General features: G+C 41.4%; 1 protein-coding gene across 2 annotated transcripts in view; it reads right to left on the reverse strand.

The window, feature by feature from the left end:
• Positions 1–1,416: 1,416 nt before the first annotated feature.
• The window catches only part of CDK5RAP1 (CDK5RAP1 mitochondrial tRNA methylthiotransferase), a 36,798-nt gene continuing 17,351 nt past the window's right edge, over positions 1,417–20,863 (reverse strand). For both annotated transcript variants that reach the window (XM_081097000.1, XM_081096999.1), the window contains 7 exons: positions 20,175–20,405; positions 19,840–19,937; positions 18,953–19,008; positions 17,314–17,444; positions 13,961–14,110; positions 7,650–7,790; positions 1,417–3,262 (listed from right to left, as the gene is read on the reverse strand). In XM_081097000.1, coding sequence (XP_080953126.1) covers positions 3,173–3,262; positions 7,650–7,790; positions 13,961–14,110; positions 17,314–17,444; positions 18,953–19,008; positions 19,840–19,937; positions 20,175–20,405 — 897 coding nt within the window. In that variant the 3' untranslated portion in view covers positions 1,417–3,172. The remainder of the gene's footprint in view (positions 3,263–7,649; positions 7,791–13,960; positions 14,111–17,313; positions 17,445–18,952; positions 19,009–19,839; positions 19,938–20,174; positions 20,406–20,863) is intronic.

Genomic DNA, 20,863 nt, shown 5'->3' on the forward strand with positions numbered 1-20,863 from the left:
CCCTGCCCTTGTCACCTATAATCCATCCTCCACCTGGCAGCCAGAGTGCTCTTTATAAAAATACACATTCCCTACTTGAAAACCTTCCAACCAGTGCTCATGAGTCTATGAAAAAATCAGAACCCTCATGCATTGCTGGTAGGAATGTAAAAATGGTTCAACCTCTGTGGAAAACAGAATAGGCAGAACATAGAGGAATTTTAGGGCAATGAAACTATTCTGTATGATACTTTAATGGAGGATACAAGTCATTATACATTTGTCAAACCCCGGAGTGTATACCAAGAGAGAACCCTTGCATAAACTATGGACTTTGGGTATTAATGGTGAGTCAAGGTAGATTCATCAAATGTACACTCTGATGTGGGACAGTGATAGTGAGGGGGCTATACATGTGTGAGGGCAGGAGGTAAATGGGGATTCTCTGTGCTTTCCAGTCAATTTTGCTGTAAACTTAAAACTGCTCTAAAATAATAGATCCTTTTTTTAAAAGTTAAAGAAAAAGAAGATCTTGAATAAATAAACTATCTTCCACCTGAAGGCCTAGAGAAAGAAGAACCAACTAAACCCAAAGGAAGCAGAAGAAATGAAATATAAAGATTAGGGCAAAGACTAATGAAATAGAGAATAGAAAATCAAAAGAATTGATGAAAACAAAAGTTGATTCCTTGAAACAATCAACAAAATTCACAAAATTTTAGCTAGACTGACAAAGAAGAGAGAAAACTCAACTTACTAAATCAGAAATGAAAGAGGAGCTATTACTACCAATCTTAAAGAAATAAAGGGATTATAAAAGAATACTATGACGAATTGTATGCCAACAAATTAGATAACCTGACTGAAATGAACAAAGTCCTTGAAGCACACAAACTACCAAATCTGGCTCAAGAAGAAATGGGAAATATAAGTAGATCTAAAACTAGTAAGGAGATTGAACTAATAATCAATACATTCTATTAGCATTACATTGACATTATGCAGCCATTAAAAAAGAAGGAATAAGCCCGGCCGGTGTGGCTCAATGGTTGGGCATCGACCTATGAACCAGGAGGTCACGGTTCAATTTCCAGTCAGGGCACATGCCCGGGTTGCGGGCTTGATCTCCAGTGTGGGGTGTGCAGGAAGCAGCCGATCAATGATTCTCTCTCATCACTGATGTTTCTGTCTCCCCCTCTCCCTCCCTCTCTGAAGTCGATAAAAAAATATATATATATTTTTTTTAAATATATTTTATTGATTTTTTACAGAGAGGAAGGGAGAGGGATAGAGAGTTAGAAACATCGATGAGAGAGAAACATCGACCAGCTGCCTCCTGCACATCCCCCACTGGGGATGTGCCCGCAACCCAGGTACGTGCCCTTGACCGGAATCGAACCCGGGACCCCTCAGTCCGCAGGCCGATGCTCTATCCACTGAGCCAAACCGGTCTCGGCAAAAAATATATATTTTTTAAAAAGGAACGAAGTACTGACACAGTATGCAACATGGATGAACCTTGAAAACACTGTGCTTAGTGAAAGAAGCCAGACACAGGCCACATATTATACAGTAGGTCCTCGGGTTACATTGGAAATCCGTTCCTATGGGACACGACGTAACGTGATTTTTGCAATAAATTGGAACCCACCTACATAAGCACTACATCACTCACATGGAGCACATACACAGCAGTAATGAAGTGAAACAGTAAAAAAATTTACAAAAAAGTTAACAATTCCTGACCTTTATTTGTGGTAAATAAATAATAAAAAACATAAAAAGCACATATGTATATACGTTGAAATGATGGAACTTTTTTTTTAATAAGTACGCCCTGACCGGTTTGGCTCAGTGGATAGAGCGTCGGCCTGCAGACTCAAGGGTCCCAGGTTCGATTCTGGTCAAGGGCATGTACCTTGGTTGTGGCATATCCCCAGTAGGGGGCATGCAGGAGGCAGCTGATCGATGTTTCTCCCTCATCGATGTTTCTAACTCTCTATCCCTCTCCCTTCCTCTCTGCAAAAAATCAATAAAATATATTTAAAAAATAAAAATAAAAATAAATGGGAGATGGCAACGTAACCACGAAACAACATATGTCGAGTCTGATGTAACCCGAGGACTGTCTGTATTATTAAATTTATACAAAATGTCCAGAATAGGCAAATCCAGAGACAGACAATATAGTAATGTTTGCCAATGGATAGAGGGGCGGAAAAATGAAGAGTGACCACTAACATATATGGGGTTTCTTTTGGAGAGATGAAGATTTTAGAGAATTGGATAGTGGCGACAGTTGCACAACCTTGTGAATATACTAAAAACCAGTGAATTGTACACTTTAAAATGGTGAAATCAATGCTATGTGAATTGTAATCTCAATAAAAAGGGAGGGAAGGAGTCAGCCAAAGTGGTTACAGTAATATTAGACAATGTAGATTTCAAAACAAAAGATATTACTAGGGTTAAAGAGGTCATTTTATAATGACAAAGGAATCAATCAAGGGAACATAAAAATTCTAAATGTTTATTCTCCTATTAACAGAGCTTCAGAATACATGCTACTCAGAGAATGGCATAACCCTGGTAGTGAATGGGCCAAGAATGAGTGTCCAAAGCCTACTAATAGCTACTGATGCCTTCCAAAACGCCAGGTGCTATCAGCCCTGAAGGCAAGGAATGAATTGACGGCTAAAAACGAGGCCCAGAGGGAAATCCTCAGGTAAAATATGAGAATAAAATGAGGAGATAAGCAGGTGAGTCAATGTCATCAAACCAAAATGTTAGAAAGATCTAGAGCAGTTTTCCCAAGCAAATGATTCTCTCCACCTTGGCCTCTTCTTCAGTTTCTAATTCCTAGGATTCAGGGGAGAAAACAGAGGGGTTAGCAGTGTCCACAGCAGAAAGTGGCTTGGGAATCACTTAACACAGACATTCTAGAGAAAATCCCAGGAACACTTACCAGTGAAGAAATGATAATCACGTAGAGAGACAGAGGGACCACTTTAGTTTAGATACATTTAATGATTATAACAGCTGTTCATATAGCAGCAACGAGATGCATTTTTCCATTTGACAGAGTTGCTTCACCACTTGCAGCTTGTCTTCAATGCTTCATTACTTCTTTCATTAGTGGCCAGTCATATCCCCCTTCCTGGTGGAAGGACTGCCCCCATCAACTCTGCAGCCATCACTCAGGTGAGCAATGGGCTGAGCAGTCCTTCAGAGTGGTCCTGCAGAGCACATGTCCTCTGAGTGTCTGAGAGCTGGCGGAGGTAATCTGAAAGGAAACCAGTCAGGAGAAGGCAAGGTAACCAAGACTGCACCACAGGTATATAACGTGGAGCCTCCAGAGGAGCGGCCACAACAAGGGACCTGATGGGGGCGCCAGGCCAGCAGACACTGTGTGGTTCCTGTATGCCCCCAATCCAGGGAGGAAGAGATGTTTGATGCAATGGTAATGCATATGATTTTAAAAGTCCAAAAGCAGTCAGTCCCAAACAGCCTTTTCTTTTCTTTTGGGAGATGGCTCCTCCCCAGCACCAACCAAGGTTCAGCTGTGAGCTGCCCATCACAGACCCTGCCCTCCTAACTCCAGGGTAAACTGTAATCCAGGCTGGACCAGTCAAATCCTTCCTTAGGATATTTAAGGCCAAAATTTGGTGAGAAAGGCTCTCTTTCATCTCTAATTAAGAGCTAAAAGCATGTAACCCCAAAGGTACCAGTGGGTACCTTTCTAAAAAATCAATGGAAAAATATCCTCAAGTGAATATTAAGAAAAAAATGGTAGTCACTTTGGCTATTTCTTTTTTTTAATTAATTTTTTATTGTTGACAGTATTACAGATATCCCCCATTTCCCCTCCCCATCCCCCCTTCCACCCTGCTCCCACACCATCCCAGGCCTTCACCACTCTATTGTCTTAGTCCAAAAGCTATGCATATATGCATATAAATTCTTTGGTTAATCTCATCCCATCTCCCCCTCCCCTCGGCTATTTCTATTATACAAACCCTATAACCCAGCAATTCCAAGCCATATAGCCAACAGAAAAGAAAATGTATGTGCACTAAAACTCACATACAGGAACAATCATAGCAATTCCACTCGTAATAGCTCCAAACTGGAAACAACCAAAATGGCCAACAACAGTATAATGCATAAATAAGCTGTGGTATATTCATATAATAAATACAGGGGTAGGCAAAATTAGGCTTACAGTTGTGAGTACCTGAAACACAGATTTAATAAAGCTATTGTAATCATCATAACTTGCATGTCTTCTTCCATATGAACAACTACAAACCTACTTTTGCCCACTCCTGTATAATCATGGATGAACTGCACAACATAAGTTTGAGGGAATGAAGACAGGCACCAAAAATATATACTGGCCCGGCCGGTGGCTCAGTGGTTGACCACTGACCCATGCACCAGGTGGTCACCAGTTCAATTCCCAATCAGGGCACATGCCCAGGTTTCAGGCTCAATCTTCAGTAGAGAGCCTGCAGAAGGCAACTGATTGATGTTTCTCTCTCATCCATGTTTCTATCTTTCTCTCCTTCTTCCTTCCTCTCTGAAATCAATAAAAACTTATTTTTTAAAACTTTTAAAATTTTTTAAAAAAACTTTTAAAATTTATATGTACTGTATGATTTAATTATATAACAATAAAAAATAGGCAAAACTAAACTATGTCATTAGAAATCAGGATGCAGAGCAACTAGCAGGAACATAAAAGGGGTGTCTGGGGTCCTGAAAATATTCTATTTCTTGACTTGGGTGTTAGTTACATGAGTAGGTTCACTTTATGATAATTCACCAAGTAGTACACTTATAATGTGGCAATTTTCTACATTTATGATATACTCTAATAAAATAATTCAATTTTAAAATACAGAAGCAGAAGACCAGTGAAGAGGATACTGCAATCTCCCAGCTACAAAACGATGGTGACTTGGAAATGAAAAGAAATGGTCAGGTTCAAGATATACTCCATAAGAGCTGAAACAGATGGACTGTGGATGGGAGTACAAGAAAGTAAGTATCTATGATGATTCTCAGATTTTTGCCTTGAGCATGTGAGTGGTGCCGTTTATTAAGATGGAGAAGTCTTAAAAAGACAAAAATTGCAGGAAAGTGGGAAGAATTCATTCTATTTTAGCCTCATTAAGATGCAAGAGAGAAAGGAAAGTGAAATTATCTTGAGAAGATGGGAAGGGAGAGAAGGTACAAGGAACAGCACTGACAGAAGATGCAGATGCTCCCTGCAGAGTGCCAGGCGAGCAGACGGCATGTATGGTAGAGATGTGAGTGAGCTGGTGGAAATAATGACACAATGAGGTTTCATCTGACTGTATCTATTTTCTCTATAAAATATACAGCAGACATCAGCTGAGACTAGGGTTTGGATAGGTAGATGAAGATTTAAGAAGAGAATGGGAGCCCTAGCTGGTTTAGCTCAGTGGATAGAGCATCAGCCTGTGGACTGAAAGGTTCGATTCTGGTCAAAGGCACATGCCCAGGTTATGAAAGGCCACATTTCTCAGATTCTTTGAAGCCTGGTGAGGTATGTTATTATGGTAGAAATAGTGTGTGGAACTTATGCAGTGTCCTGAAAGAAAGAGGGCATGCCCTTCCCCTTTCTTCTTCCTCCTTCCTGCTGCCTAGAGTATGGGGATGGTAGCTGGAGCAGCCACACTGTATCATGAGGCAACCTTCAGAACGGAGGCGACACACACAGAGAACACGAACAGAAGGGCCCTGGACCCTTTATGATCATGGAGCCATCACAATCACCAGTCCTGGACCTTCTATATCTAGATTTTTATGAGAAGGAGAATGCTTACCTTATTTAAGCCCCCTATTTTGAGTTTTCAATCACCATCATCTGACCTATCCTACATAATACAGGTTAATTTTGTGCTTTCACCCAGAAATGTTCAGCTGATAGGGTGGCAGATGGGGATAACAACTTTTACCAGGGTTAAGGTCTAATCAAATAAGCACCAGAGAAGAGAGATAAGAAAGTGAAATTTATGAGGGAGTAGTACAATGGTTAAAGCACAGCCCAGAAACTTTAAGTGAAGACAAAGGAGAAAAGCAGAGATGAGCAACAGAGAGCAAAAGCCAACAGATCCCTGGTTCCATGGCTCTTTTTCATTTTAATGCTCCCACTAAATCTGACTTGTGGGGCTTATGTCACTTAGGAATAAAAGAGAGTTACCAAGCAACACAGCATAACTTTCCACCTTTCTTAACAAATGGAATTTTTCCATTTTACAAAAGAATATCATACTAACACTAAAACCCAGCCCACCAACCTCATTCCTTTTTTCAAATAACCCTTAGCTACAGTGTAAAGACAGGAAGAGGTTTGGGAAGGCAACTGAAAATGAAAGAAACAAACATTCAAAAGAGAGATAAATAAGAAAATAAGACAATGTAAAAAAAAGAACAAGTGTAGGGACTGTTTCTAGATGAATCATATTGCTGCCTAGTAGGAATTATTCTACTTAGAAAATGTGTAGGCAACGTTTTAGTAAAACAATCCCCAGTCAGGACAAGGACAGAAGGGAGTGGGATCATAAAGTCACCAACTAGCTAAATGATTGTGTTGTAAGTTTTTGTCAGATGGACAGACAGAAAAAGTACCGTGTTGGTAAAAATTTCCTGGTCAATTCAAAAAAGTTATGTGCCAGGGAATGAGCCTCCCTCAGCTACAAGCCATGGACCATGGCTCCCATGATTTAAGACGAAGGTGACAGTAAGAGCAAGCACGGAAAGCAGAGTAGAAAGTAAGGCACTAAGAAATAGGTAAGAGAACAAAACACTGATCAACATAAACAGAAAAAGAAACCCCTCTCTCTGCTCTCCCTTTTGCAGATGCTCCAGAGCTCAGTGTTGGAGAAGCAGCGTTGCTCCTGCCTGCCTCATCAGTGTGTGTCCTGCCAGCCTCTGGTTCTGGAGCAAAGTGGACATGAGGACCAGAAGAAAAGGAAGATGGCAACAGCAGACCTGTGAAAGAGTAAGAAGAAAGGAGAGAAGAAAAGAGGACTATCCCAGTGAAGGGGAAGGGGTTGGGGGGTGGGAGTGGTGGGGAAGAAGAAAGGCAAAATTCCACAGCCATTCAGCTAGATCTGTCAGTCCAGGGAAGAGACCCAGGAAACTGGAGCACATGTAAGCTAGGGATGCCTGGAGCATCAGAGACCTTGAAGGGCACGCTGATCTCTGGCAGAGAGAACTATGAGAAAGACTGAATAGTACGATGGTTAAAAATGCGGACTCAGGATCTGAGCTGCCTCAGTTTAAATCCCTACATTACCACATGCTGGTGTGTGACCCTGAGCAAGCTACTTAAACTCCTGGTGCTTCGGAGAACTACCAACCCACTAAAAATCACTTACCCTTCCTGGCCTCTCTGCACCCAAAAACTATATGCTACCATGTACTCCAACCTCACCAAATTCCCCCAAAGAGAAGAAAAACAAGAAGGCATTAGTTAGAAACAGTCTAAAATTTAATTCAAGGTGCTCTTCCATTGTTTAGATTGAGAAGAGATTTTTATTTTACTAAAGAATTTCTCCAAGAAAAAATTTCATTTCCCTAAATTACTCAATCCAACACCCCACTCACAAGGCAAGCCAAAGCCCAAAAGGACACCTTACCTTCACCAGCACATAGTCCCCAGGCTGAGCTCTGACCCTGAGCCCAGCGTCAGTGGCATCCTCCATCTCTACATCAGGGAATATCACCTTAAGGTTTCCATCATTCCGGCCGCATAGCTCAGTGGCAGAGCGTTTACTGAGCTGCAGAAAGAACAGAGACTGTATGAACCTGTCATAGTCATCAGTTCTTGGAAAGCAGAAAGTACACCTTCTCTGTCTCAGACCCCAAGGGTCTTACTCAGAGAGCATTCCTTCACCACGGAATCTCTGAAGAAGACTAAGTGTTGCCACTGCCCCACCAACAAGGGCAATACGTGGCACACAAGAGAAATTCAATAAAGTTTTGCTGACTCTACATTAGTGAATGACTCAATCAATGAGCCTGATTACAGAACTCGTTTCAGCAGGAATGGCCCTCAAACCGGCCTGAAACCAAGGACATATAGGTGACGCTCTTCGCAAACCAACGTTCACTTTACCCAGCAGTTTCACAGTAATCACTCAGGAATGTTCTGGGGTTGTTTGGCCCGGGTTACATACCCCTGATGAACAGATAGGCTTGAAACCAGAGTCTCCATCACACATGCAGAAAACAAGGCCAGGAGAATAATAAAACCAGAATGATGGAATTAACTTCTAGACTATATACAAATCTTTTTCTTACAGCCATGATGAAGTAACAAAAACCAAATTTATCCTCAAGCCTTGAGTAATCAGGAAACTGGACAAAAGGTATGAAATAACTTTTTTCAGATTTTGAACAGAGATCACATAAGACTATGATCCCCAAGAGAAGGAAAACAAATGAGATGAGCCCTCCAATCACCCCTGCGTTTTGCCAGAAGGCACGGAGTATGCAAGGCAGGGAGGGAGATCTCAAGGCAGAGCATGGTGATTTCTCTGCACTGAAGGACTGGAGTACAGGAAGCCTGCATAACTAGAAATTGTGGGACAAGTTCTAGACACGAGGGAGATAAGCAGAAAAAAGCTATGGAAGTGTGCATAGGGATCCCTTGAGTCTTTGCTGAATACTACTACATGCTCCTCTATAGAGGGAAACTCCGTGAAGTCGGGCAAAAGGAAGTTATTGAGAACTCCCAGAGCTCACATGCGGCTGGGAATCATTTGATCTACCTCTCAATAGTCCTCATTGATTCCTTGGGACATGCAGTATTGACTCCACAAGAGCCAAAAACTAGTAATGAGGCTAAACTATCCCTATAACAAAAAAGCTTTTCTAACAAAGCTTAAAAACAAGCCTTGAAAGGATCAAACGGAACTGTAACATCACTGCCTATCAGAACAAAGCCAAACGCAAAATCCAGACGCTCATAAGTGAACACTGCAATGTCCAACATCCAATCAAAACTCACTAAATATGCCCAGAAGCAGGAAAATGTGACCCACAATCAGCAGAAGAACCAGTCAATAGAAACAGACCAACCGAGTTCTGGTCAAGATGACAGAGTAGATAAACACTGTGCTCGCCTCCTCCCACAACCACATCAAAATTACAGGAAATTATAAAACCACCACCCTTGAGAACCACCTGAAGATGAGCTGAACAAACTCCTATAACTAAAGAAAAAAAGAAGCCACATCAAAACTGGTAAGAGGGGTGGAGATGCAAAACAGACTGGTCCCACACTCATGTGTGGCAGTTAAGATTCAGGGGAAAACTATGCTGTACACTTGAAAGTAATATAATATTGAATGTAAACCATAATTTAAATTTTTTTTTTAATTAGAAGATTCGGGAGGTACATCTCAGCTGTGGAGGTTCCCGTGAGGAGCAAGGGGACCCAGTCCAACACTGGGCTCCCCAGCCCAGAGCACCAGTGCCAGGACAGAGTCCCTACAACATCAGGCTATAAAAATCAGCAGAGACTCGACTGGGTGAGACAAAAGATTGCTGTAGACCCGGGCATCCTCTTAAAGAGCCCACACAGGGCCGCACTGACTCATACTCACCCTAAGCTCCAGTGAAGAGACAGCAGCTCAAAAAGCACCAGGAACTTACAGGGAGGAACTGAATTGTCTAGCTTCAGAACCAGGGCTGGAGGGAAAGCACGCTCCCAGACAGAAGTGCTGGCAGGGACCGTGATTCCTTTGTTGAGCCCTCCCCACACACAGCCCACAGGCACAGGCAGAGGAGGGTGCCAAGTCTAAGCCTCCATCAAAATGCCTAACACCCTGGTGATTGATTCCCTGAGACCCCACCCCAGCCAACTCGTGCTGGAGCAGACTCTGTTTTAGTGGCAGTCCTACACAAGTGGCCGGCTTCAGCCCGTGCTGAGGGCTTTCCTAAAATCTCTCAAAGGTCCACAAACTCCAAACAATGGCTGGTCTTGGCATATACTGTACCTCTTGTTAAGCGGACCCAAGCCTGGCACTAGTGGCAGCCGACCTCAGCTCACAGCTAGCCTCACCCAGGCATTCTTAAACCCAGAGCAGGCATATCCAACTGCGTATCACTTTGTAGCTCCTCTGAGGTGGACCCAGGCCAGGCACAGGCAGCAAATGACCTGGGAGGTCTAGACCAAGAGCCCCTACCAAGAAGCCCAGGAACAAAATACCTGGTGACTGGCCTCAGACCAGAGCAGCACACAATTAGCTGCACAAACAACACACACAAAGGGTGAACTCAGGAGGCACCCGAGCCCTGCTTCAGCGAATTCCACTCCCACTCCGTGGGGTCAACCCCCTCACTACAGCTCATCTGCTATAGTCACGGCCAGTTCTCACAGCCAGTCAGGCTGAAAGTCAATCCCACCCACTGATGTGCCGACAGCAATCAAGGCTCAGTTAAAACAGGAGGGCATACACAGCCACACAAAAGACACCTCTGGAGCACCAACCTCCCAGCCCAGGAAATCTGCACCACTGAGCCTCACTGGACACCCACTACATAAGGCCACACTGCCACAATGGAGAGACGTAGCAGATCTAACTATCATACAGGAAAACACACAGGGAGGCAGCCAAAATGAGGACACAAAGGAACATGTCCTAAATGAAAAAATAGGACAAAATTCCAGAAAAAGAACTAAACAAAATGAAAGCAAGCAATCTACTAGATACAGAGTACAAAACACTGGTTTTAAAGGTGTTTGATGAACTTAGGGGAAGAATATATGAAATAAGTAAGAACTTGCATAAATAGATAGAAACCATAAAAAAGAAACAGTCAGAAAAGAAGAATACAGTAACTGAAATGAGACACTGGCCAGAGAGCTCAGTTGGCTACAGCATCATCCCGATACGCAAGGTTGTGGATGCAATCCCCGGTCAGGGCACATACAAGAATCAACCAATGAATGCACAAAGAAATGAAACAACAAATAGATATTTCTCTCTTTCTCTCCCCACTTCCTCTCTTTCTCTAAAATCAAAAAATTTTTTAAAAAGAATCTACCAATGAATGCACAAATAAGTGGAACAACAAATGAATGTTTCTCTCTTCCCCCCTCTCTAAAATCAATGAATTAAAATAAATAAATAGATAACCAATGAAAATATATTTTAAAAGGTAGATGAAAAAACATTTTTTTCAGACCAACAGAAGCTGAGAAGATTCATTATCAAAAGATCTGCAGTATAAGAAATGTGAAAGGAAGTTTTTCAAGCACAAAGGAAATGATAACAAATACAAACTTGAATGTACACAAGGGATTAAAAAAAGGGGGGTACATACAAAAGATTTTTTGCTCATTTAAAAAATATCTTTAGAAAATACTTGTTCAAACAAAAATATCAATATATTTTGGAATATAAAGTAAAAATCTATAACAACAAGAACACAAAAGATAAGGGGAAAGGACAGAAGAACATTACTGTAAGGGTCTTACATTATACAGGTTGAGTGATGCCTTGACTGGGATAAAAACAACTGGTCAAAACTCCAGCCCAGCTGGTGTGGCTCAGTGATTGAGTGATGACCCATGTACCAAGAGGGCACTGGTTCAATTCCCAGTCAGGGCACATGCCTGGGTTTCAGGCTCAATCCCTGGTGAGGGGTATGCAAGAGGCAGCCAACAGATGTTCTCTTTCATCAATATTTCTATCTCTCTCTCTCCCTTTCCCTCCTCTTTCTCTAAAAAAAAAAAAAAAAAAAAAAAAAAAAAAAAATCAATAAAAATGTTTAAAATAATAATCCAGGCACACTCTCCCTCCCGCTCTCCCTCCCAGGAGCACGCCTTCACCTCCCCCTCCCTTCTTTCCCCAAAGGTGTAAAGAAAAAAATAATAATAATAATAATCCAAAGAGCACATAATCTGCCCTTAGAAAATCAAGCTCTGACTACATGTTATTCTTAAGTGATCAAAGACACAAGGAGGAGCTCGGCTGGTGTGGCTCAGTGTTTGAGCATCAACCTATGAACCAGGAGGTCACAGTTCGATTCCCAGTCAGGGCACATGCCAGGGTTGCAGGCTCGATCTCCAGTGTGGGGCTTGCAGGAGGCAGCTGATCAATAGTTTTTCTATTTCTTCATGTATAAAAGTTGGCTAATAACAGCACTACCTCCAAGGACTGTGGTGAGGCTCATGTGTTGATGACCATTAAGTGTATATCTCCTGGCAGACATAAGTGCTCAGTATACATGCGTTATCTTTATCTTCTCTGCCACTCTGGATATAGCAATCTAGCCCCAAGTGAATAATGGCTTATGTGCGATGCATAAGAAAACCTTGTTTTGGTTCATTTAATTACTATGGGCTCTCTGTGGGGCCAATGAAATCAGGAACAAAGATTAGCAACATTTCAATACTTACCCTTCATTCATTCAAAAGACAAGTACAGTATACCTTTTGTGACGAGAGCTGGGAATATAATAAGACCTAATTCCTACTGGATAAAATGTAGATTGCTAACAGACATGAACACGTACACTTCTCCAGAATTACAACTGACACAAAGCTCTCAGTGAGGCAAACACCTTCCGAAGTATTAACCAGCTCAGCAGCACCATCCATCAGCCACAGCTGGACCGAATCACAGGAAAATCCCTAACCTAAGCCAAACTGATCAGGTTCCCACTCCTAGAAATTTGAATTGAGGCTGAGAGATAAAACTTTGGTCTGTGAATAGCTGGAATAATAACATGAAAATGCATGAATTACAGGACTGCTCTATTCTGCCACCCAAATGAAGAAGCAGGAAAAGCGGGTCTAAGGAGACAAGAAAGTCTGAGCCTCAGGGCTTCCCAGGCTGGAGAGAGACCCTTCCAGACCCTGACAGTATTCCTGCCCTCGGGCTCCATAAAGTTTTGTACCAAAAAAAACCCCAAAACTCTTTTTAGCTTAGCCTGAATGACTTGAACAAATTTCTACTGTTACTCACTGCCAGAGAGTCCTAACAAACACGAACACCAGGCAATTGGTGGCTTTGATGCTGCTGTATCCTGCGGCATGGAGCAGGAGTCTCCTCTCCCAAACCAGAACTCGGAAAAGGTCACAGAAAGGGCTTCTCTCTTTTCCCTCTTCTCCACTGGCTGCAGCATGCAGCTTCACAAGTGGTCAGGGTCCCAAACTCACTCCTTATCCCATCTGTTTAGTGCTCTCCCTAAATGATGGCAAGGTCCCCAGGCTTGACCACAGAAGCCTACAGAAACCACAAACTTCCTGAAATTCAGTACATTTCTAAGAAAGAATTAAAGACAGACAGTAACTTTGGTTCTAAAAATATACATATGATACAGCTTCCAGAAAGATGGAGCACACATACTTTCCCCTAATGCTTTCACTTAGTACAAAAATATCCTTCAGAAACGAACGGAGAAATCAAGACATTCTAAGATAAATGAAAATAAAGGGAATCTGCTGCCCGAGGTTCGAAAGGAAGTCCTCTAAACCAGTGGTCGCCAACCTTTCAGACCTCACAGACCACCAGTGGTCCGCGGACCATCAGTTGGCAACCGCTGCACAGAGAAAGGAAACAATAACAGGGGGAACCCTGGAACATCAGGAAGGAAAAAAAACATCTACACAGAAAACTACCCGAAAAACACCTAGGCCTATTAAATGAATTCAGCAAGGTCACAGGATACAGATAAACATACAAAACTCAATTATGTCTACATTATGGCAATGAACATACAGACACCTGAAATTAAAAACAACAGCCAATTACAATACCTTAAAAAAAAAAAACAACAGGAAATACGTAGGTGTACATCTACCAAAACATACACAGGATCTGTATACTTGACAACTACAAAAACTGATAAAAGGAATCAAAGAAAATCTAAATAAAGGAAGTCATACTATGTTACAAAAAATAAACAAAATGTATGTAGATACATATGGTCTCACCCCCTCCACCAGCACCAGCTGGGTACAACCCACAGAGGTCTTGTTGGCTTTCGTTGCTTCTTCTCGGAAGACAGTGATAAGTTCCTCCAAACGCCTTAATTTTACTTCTTCCAGGACATCATCCTTCAGCCTGTGATATGCCCGCGTCTTCTATAAAAAACATTTTTTAAAGAGGGAGGTCACCAAGGACCTATAGAATTCACAGCGGGAGACCATGTTCATTCCACCTGCAAGTTACAGACATGTGTACAAGAAACCCAGGCCCTCCCCCGAGGGTTCTCTAGTTCTGAGAGCCTTCTAAGAGAAAAAGGTAGCTATGCAGTGGAATCACCATTTTTGCAAGGACTAAACTTTAAATTTAGCACATGAAAATTACAGACTCAAAATTGTTTTCGACGTTTTTATAGAATGTCCTAAGAATAAAGATTACATTTGTACATATACTAAGTAACTCATGTACCAAGTTACTTAGCCATGTGTTTATAAAGTCACAAGATGCAAAGCAGCCTAAATGTTTATCAATAGGTAACTAGTAAAACAAATTATTATTTACATAATGGGATATTATACAGTTGTTAAAAAATAGTAAGATTGTTCTATATATACTGATATGATTGCTCTCCAAAATATACTTTTTTTAAAGATTTTTTAAATTGATTTTTAGAGAAAGAGGAAGGGAGGAGGGAGGGGGAGAGAGAGAAAGAGAGAGAGAACAATGTGAGAGAAAAACATCAATTGGTTGCCTCCTATATGCGCCCCAAGTAGGGATCAAGCCCACAACCCAGGCATATGCCCTGACCAGGAATCAAACTGGCAAACGTTTGATGCACAGGATGACACCCAACCAACTGAGTCACATCAGCCAGGGCCCCAAAATATACTCTTAACAGAAATAAACAAGGTACAAATGAACATGTATAATAAATCTGGGGTACAAAGAATACATATAAATATGTTTTAAATACATGAACTATCTCTAGAAGTTTGCAGAAGAAACTGCTAAGAGCAGCTGCCTTCAGGGAAGGAACTAAAAAACTAGGCAACCTGGGAAGAAATCTCACTACATACGATTTTGACCTTTTGAGTTTTATACCATGAGCATATATTACCTAGTTCAAAAAAAAAGAAAAGAAAATTTATCCTTGGCCAGCTGGTGTGGCTCAATTAGTTGGGCGCCATCCCAGGCACCGAAGGTTGCCAGTTCAATTCTAGTCAGGGAACATACAGTAGTTGCAGACTTGATGACCAGTAGGGGGTGTGCAGGAGGCAGCAGATGGGTGTTTCTCTCTCTCCCTCTCCTTCTCTCTCTCTCTAAAAATCAATAAACTATTCTTTAAAAAAAAAAAGAAAATGTATCCTTGAAAAGCCTTTACATCATCCAACACCATGGTATGCGTGCATGTTTATACTAGTACACACACACACACACACACACACACAAAGATCATAACAGCCCCAACTGGTTTGGCTCAGTGGATAGAGCATTAGCCTGCGGACTGAAGGGTCCCAGGTTCGATTCTGGTCAAGGGCACATGCCTGGGTTGCAGGCTTGATCCCCAGTAGGGGATGTGCAGGAGGCAGCCAATCAATGATTCTCTCATCATTAATGTTTCTATCTTTCCCTCTCCCTTCCTCCCTGAAATCAATAAAGATATATTTTTTAAAAATCTTAACACAGTTGGAGAACCAATGAGCAAGACAAAAGTATGGAATAAGAGAAAAATCAATACACCAAAGTCTGGGTATTCAAATCAATCTGCCTTTGAGAGAACTACAAAATCCAGAAAAATATGGAGAATAGGTAGAGAATCCTAAAATGTAATTCACTTACAGGGTTTACGCTATTCTGTCTTATTAACAACTTACTTCTATTATACACTATCTTGGGTGCTTTACACATATTATCTTATTTAATCCTCAAAACCACCTGAGTTAGTACTAATGTTATCTCCATTTCACAAATGAAGAAACCACGGACCTTTCCCAAGGTCACATAGTTATTAAATGAGAGAAGAGTCATTTAAGTGCTTGCTCTCTTCTACAGGCTATTTGATTAAGTCTCTATAACCTAAACCCTAACCCAGGAATTAGATCCCAAAGTGTACACTCATATTCAATGCCCAATGCCCATAGAATATGCTCCCATAACACACTTAAAACCCATTTCCCAAATCTAACTTTATAAGAATTCCTACGGCATGTTTGTGATGTTCATGGAAAATAAGCAAGAGCTCCTCCGAAGCTTCATCCCTGAAATAATTCTGTAAGAGACATGAATATACACAGCAGCCCACGTACACTGCTGCAGAACACGGGACAGTGGGCTGTAAAATAAATGAGTTAGCTTGGCTGATGGCAGCTGAGTTGACAGTGGCTAAGGTCACAGGTTCACTCATTCATCAGTCAGCTTTCCTGAGCCCATGGCAGCAGAGGCTCCTCAAACTCCAGCCCAAACACAAGGCAAGTTACCCCCAATGTGACTGTGGGGATAAGAAATGACCTAGGCCAGTGGTCGGCAAACTGCGGCTCGGCAAACCGCGGCTCGTGAGCCACATGCGGCTCTTTGGCCCCTTGAGTGTGGCTCTTCCACAAAATACCGGCTCTTCCACAAAATACCAGCTTCTGTGCATGGGCCATGGAGTTTCAATCGCACTGTACGTGCGCACCCGCACGTGGTATTTTATGGAAGAGCCACACTCAAGGGGCCAAAGAGCCGCATATGGCTCGCGAGCCGCGGTTTGCCAACCTCGGACCTAGGCAATTCATCCCTACCACCAAGAAAAAGGCAGCAGACCAGGACTATCCCCTTTCTGCAAGAAAACATTATTCTCTGTTTCCTTTCTCGTCTCCTTCCGTATTGTTTACCTGGGAAACTGTTATAGGAGAAACTCCAAAGTGGGTATCAGTGAGTTCACCTGACCTATAAAAATGGAAACTAAAAATAGTTGAGGATGGCTGGGAGGGTGACAAGGAGCCTCTAAAACAAATCATGTCTGTAGGCCAAAAGGAAGTTCTGCATGTTGAAAAATGAGCTTAGATTTCTTGTAAAGAGAATAATGTCCCTCCCTCCCCATTCCAATTCTAAACAATCTACACATAATTTCAAATATTCTAATAAAGAGAAATGTTGGCACAGGTAATTATTATTCGTCTCCAATTGCTGAATGATGTAAAACAGCAGACAGGTGGATTAGATAGAATAAAGAAATGAATGGTAAGATCCTTGTGGCTTCTCAAGGACTGCCTTGCTGCCCTTTATTTTTCTTTCCAGTTATCTACAGTGAACCCCAAACTGGTCAGAAATGAGGTCAGTCTCAGCGCAGAAGTAGTTACTCCCCCATCCCGGAGCTCACCTGTCTCATGCTGTAGGCAAAGAGGAAGCCCATGTTGTACTGAACTTCCCGCAGCAAAGACACTGTCTGGAGGTGGTCGTCCTCGGTCTCACCACAAAAGCCGGCAATGAAATCACTGCTGAGGCTCACACCTGCGACACACAACCAAGGACAAAGGACAGCTGCTTACTTCCAAGAGAGGCTTTTGGAGCTTGCAGGCTACAGAGGGAGGGACAGCAATTGTAAGGGCTTTCGGAGCTATTCAGCCCATGCGCAGGTGTCATCAGGTCACTGTGGAGCGAGGAGGGAATAGGCCTGCTTATCTACAATGTGCCCATGCCAGAGCCTGGCTTCTCAGGCTACATTCCCCTCAGTACCAGAAAAGGTATTTTCACTTCAAATGTGGGATTTGGGAGCACAGTAGGAGTCCACATTTTCAATTGGTCCTGCTTTGTACTTTTATCTGGTAAAAACATGGCAGTGCCCCATATAAATACACTTTTGAAGTTAGTTTAACACAATGCTCATTTAAAATAGTAACAATGACTACTATTTACTGAATACTTACTAAGTGATACACATTACTATCTATTTAACTTAACCTATTTATTTTATATATATATATATATATATATTTTATTGATTTTTTAGAGAGAGGAAGGGAGAGGGATAGAGAGTCAGAAACATTGATGAGAGAGAAACATCAATCAGCTGCCTCCTGCACACCTCCCACTGGGGATGTGCCCGCAACCAAGGTACATGCCCCTGACCGGAACCGAACCCGGGACCCTTCAGTCCGCAGGCCGACGCTCCATCCACTGAGCCAAACCAGCCAGGGCAACTTAACCTATTTAATTACCCCAAAATCCAATGAGGTGAGTAGTATTTATTGCATTTTATAGATGAGAAAACTGCAGTCCAGAGAACTTCCACATTATCCTGTCCCATCAAAATGAAAGTATTTATGCATAATACAAGTTACAATCATTAGAAATTTGGACAAAATGTAGACATTATCAACCAAATCTAAAATAAAAGACTACAGAGTAATTTCATTAGGAGGAAAGAAAAAGGGTTAAGATAAATAGGAAAGGAATAACCTCTAAGTACACATTTTTAAAGATATCAATTGCCCCCAAATCAGAACTAATTCAGACCATATATAACAGTGCCAACTAACAAGAAAAAACAAGGTCTCTCCCATATGCTCAGAAACACAAAAACTATAGAAAATGAATCTCTTTAGCCCTGAGGCCATAAGCTGATCCACATCTCTGAGTATTTCTAGCAAGACCAAAACATTAAAAAATCAGAAAGAAGTAAAAGAGAGAAAGAGCCCTGGCTGGTGTGACTCAGTTGGTTGGAGCATTGTCCTATACACCAAAAGGTCGTGGGTTTGATTTCTGGTCAGGGCACATACCTGAGTTGCAGGTTCGGTCCCCGGTTGGGGTACATACGAGAGACAACCAATTGATGTTTCTCTCTCGTATCGATGATTCTTTCTCTCTCTCCCCCTTCTTCTAAAAGACGAGAGAGAGAGAGAGATGAAGAGAAGCAAAATAAGTGTAAAAGGTGTCACAAGATACTGCCACAGGTGTTGCCTGTATCTAAGACTAAGGTCACTGTAATGTGCTCAGTAGAATACATTTCTTAAATGTACCTGGAATAGACTCTCTGACATGATGAATTAACTCCACATAAGCCTCTCTTGAATAGCTGCAATAAAGAACAGAAAGAAAAGACTTAGGTGAGCCAATCTTCTTTAAATGAAAGCTATAAAAAGATAACACTATGAACTACCACATGTAATCACTTCTCACCCACACAGGACAGTACCATCAGTTAAACTATCCAAAAGATCTTATGATCCAAAACTTATACTGTAACCTAATTTAGGGCATATGAATGTTTAGTTCAAGAACATAAATTATTTTAAATAGCCTTCTGCATTTAACTAATAATGAAAATAGATTAAATATTTCAAAGGATCTAGATGATTTTATATGCTCTCTAGTTCCAAGATGATGGCCAGAGGGATATCAAGATCACCAAGAATAATTTGGAGGTTGACAAGGACTTGTTTAACAGTGTTTTCAAGTCTGCCTGAGAACTCTGACCTTTGGGGGGGAGTGGAGGGGCCGATTAAAAATAAATAAATAAATATCTAAAAGTCTTTGCCAATGTCAAAAACACTAGTTCCATACAGCTTGCCATCAGTCACATTCTCCTTTCAGTCTTATCTCTGCAATATTTATTATCCCCAAAGTAAGTGAACAGATAGAGCTATACTAAATTCCAAGACCTAAAAAACCTTCATGTTAAAATTTCAGTGTGCCACATGGTAGATGCTTAATAAAAAAACATGCTAAGCAAATGAAATGAGTGATCCAGTCCTTAGTCTATACATTCTTAGTGAACAAAAGCAAATTACAATGTCCCTGGGTTTATTCATATAACAAATATTTATTGAGCAGTTACTATGTGCCGTACACTATGCTAGAATTTTAGACACTGTTTGCTCCTAAAGGAGACATTGAAAAGCTGTACCCCCTTCTCATGGCTTCCAATACACGGCTACTTCCACTCTGGGCTGGTAGGTGGATCTGTTTACAGATGTTGTCTCTCTCATGAATCAGCTGCAGAACCTGGTCAAATAGAACACATTAGTCATCAAAGTCTCACCAAAGAATCTTACAGAAAGGAATACCCACCCCCTCTGTTCTTTGCCAAAGTTAATTTTCAAGTAATTAAGAGGCTAATTAAACCAAACACATGAATTACCCAAATGCTCTACTTTTGCTCAAACCATGTTCTGTCTGTCCCAGACAGAAATGCTTAAGGATACTGATAGCAGTTTGGCACAGTTAACTGTCAATATTTACCTCATCAGGAAAATCCTTGGGGTGGGGAGAGGTAAAACGAATCCTCATTTCAGGATCTATTCTGGAGACCTGATCCAGAAGGTGAGCAAAACGAAGGCCCCCTTGCTTGGTTTTATAGTTGGTGGAGAAGCCACGGCTGAGGTTGGTGGGCACTGCATTGTTGAACTGGACCTCTGAATTGTCCCGATAACTATTAACATTCTGACCAAGCAGTGTCACTTCTTTCAGCCCCTGAAAAGCGGGAAATAAATACTTTGAGAGCAATTTAAAATAGTTTGGTAGCTTCATGCCAAATCACTAACTAAAATTAGCTGTGTCATAATGTTAACTTTAAAAAACAGGATACACTAAAAGCAATGTGGATCCTGGACTGGATCCTGAAAAAGAAAAATGACATTAAAAAGTGGCAAAATCAGGAAAAAAAGTCAAAAGTTAGTTAATAGCAATGTACCATATTTGGTACATTTTAGTTTTGACAAATGTACCAAAGTTAAGTAAGATGTTAACATTAAGAGGTAACTTGATCTTTGCAACTTTTGTGTAAATTTAAAGTTATTCCAAAACTTCATTTTAAAAAGTGTATTAAAACAAACAAAGAAGGATATAAAACTAAGTAAAATGCACACACATATAAAAAGACATAACCGTCAAATGGAAAGAGTTACGGGACAATTAAGAAAATCTGAGTA

The sequence above is a fragment of the Myotis nattereri genome, assembly GCF_964212035.1.
Source record: "Myotis nattereri genome assembly, chromosome: 8".
In the NCBI taxonomy this organism is placed as follows: Eukaryota; Metazoa; Chordata; class Mammalia; order Chiroptera; family Vespertilionidae; genus Myotis; species Myotis nattereri.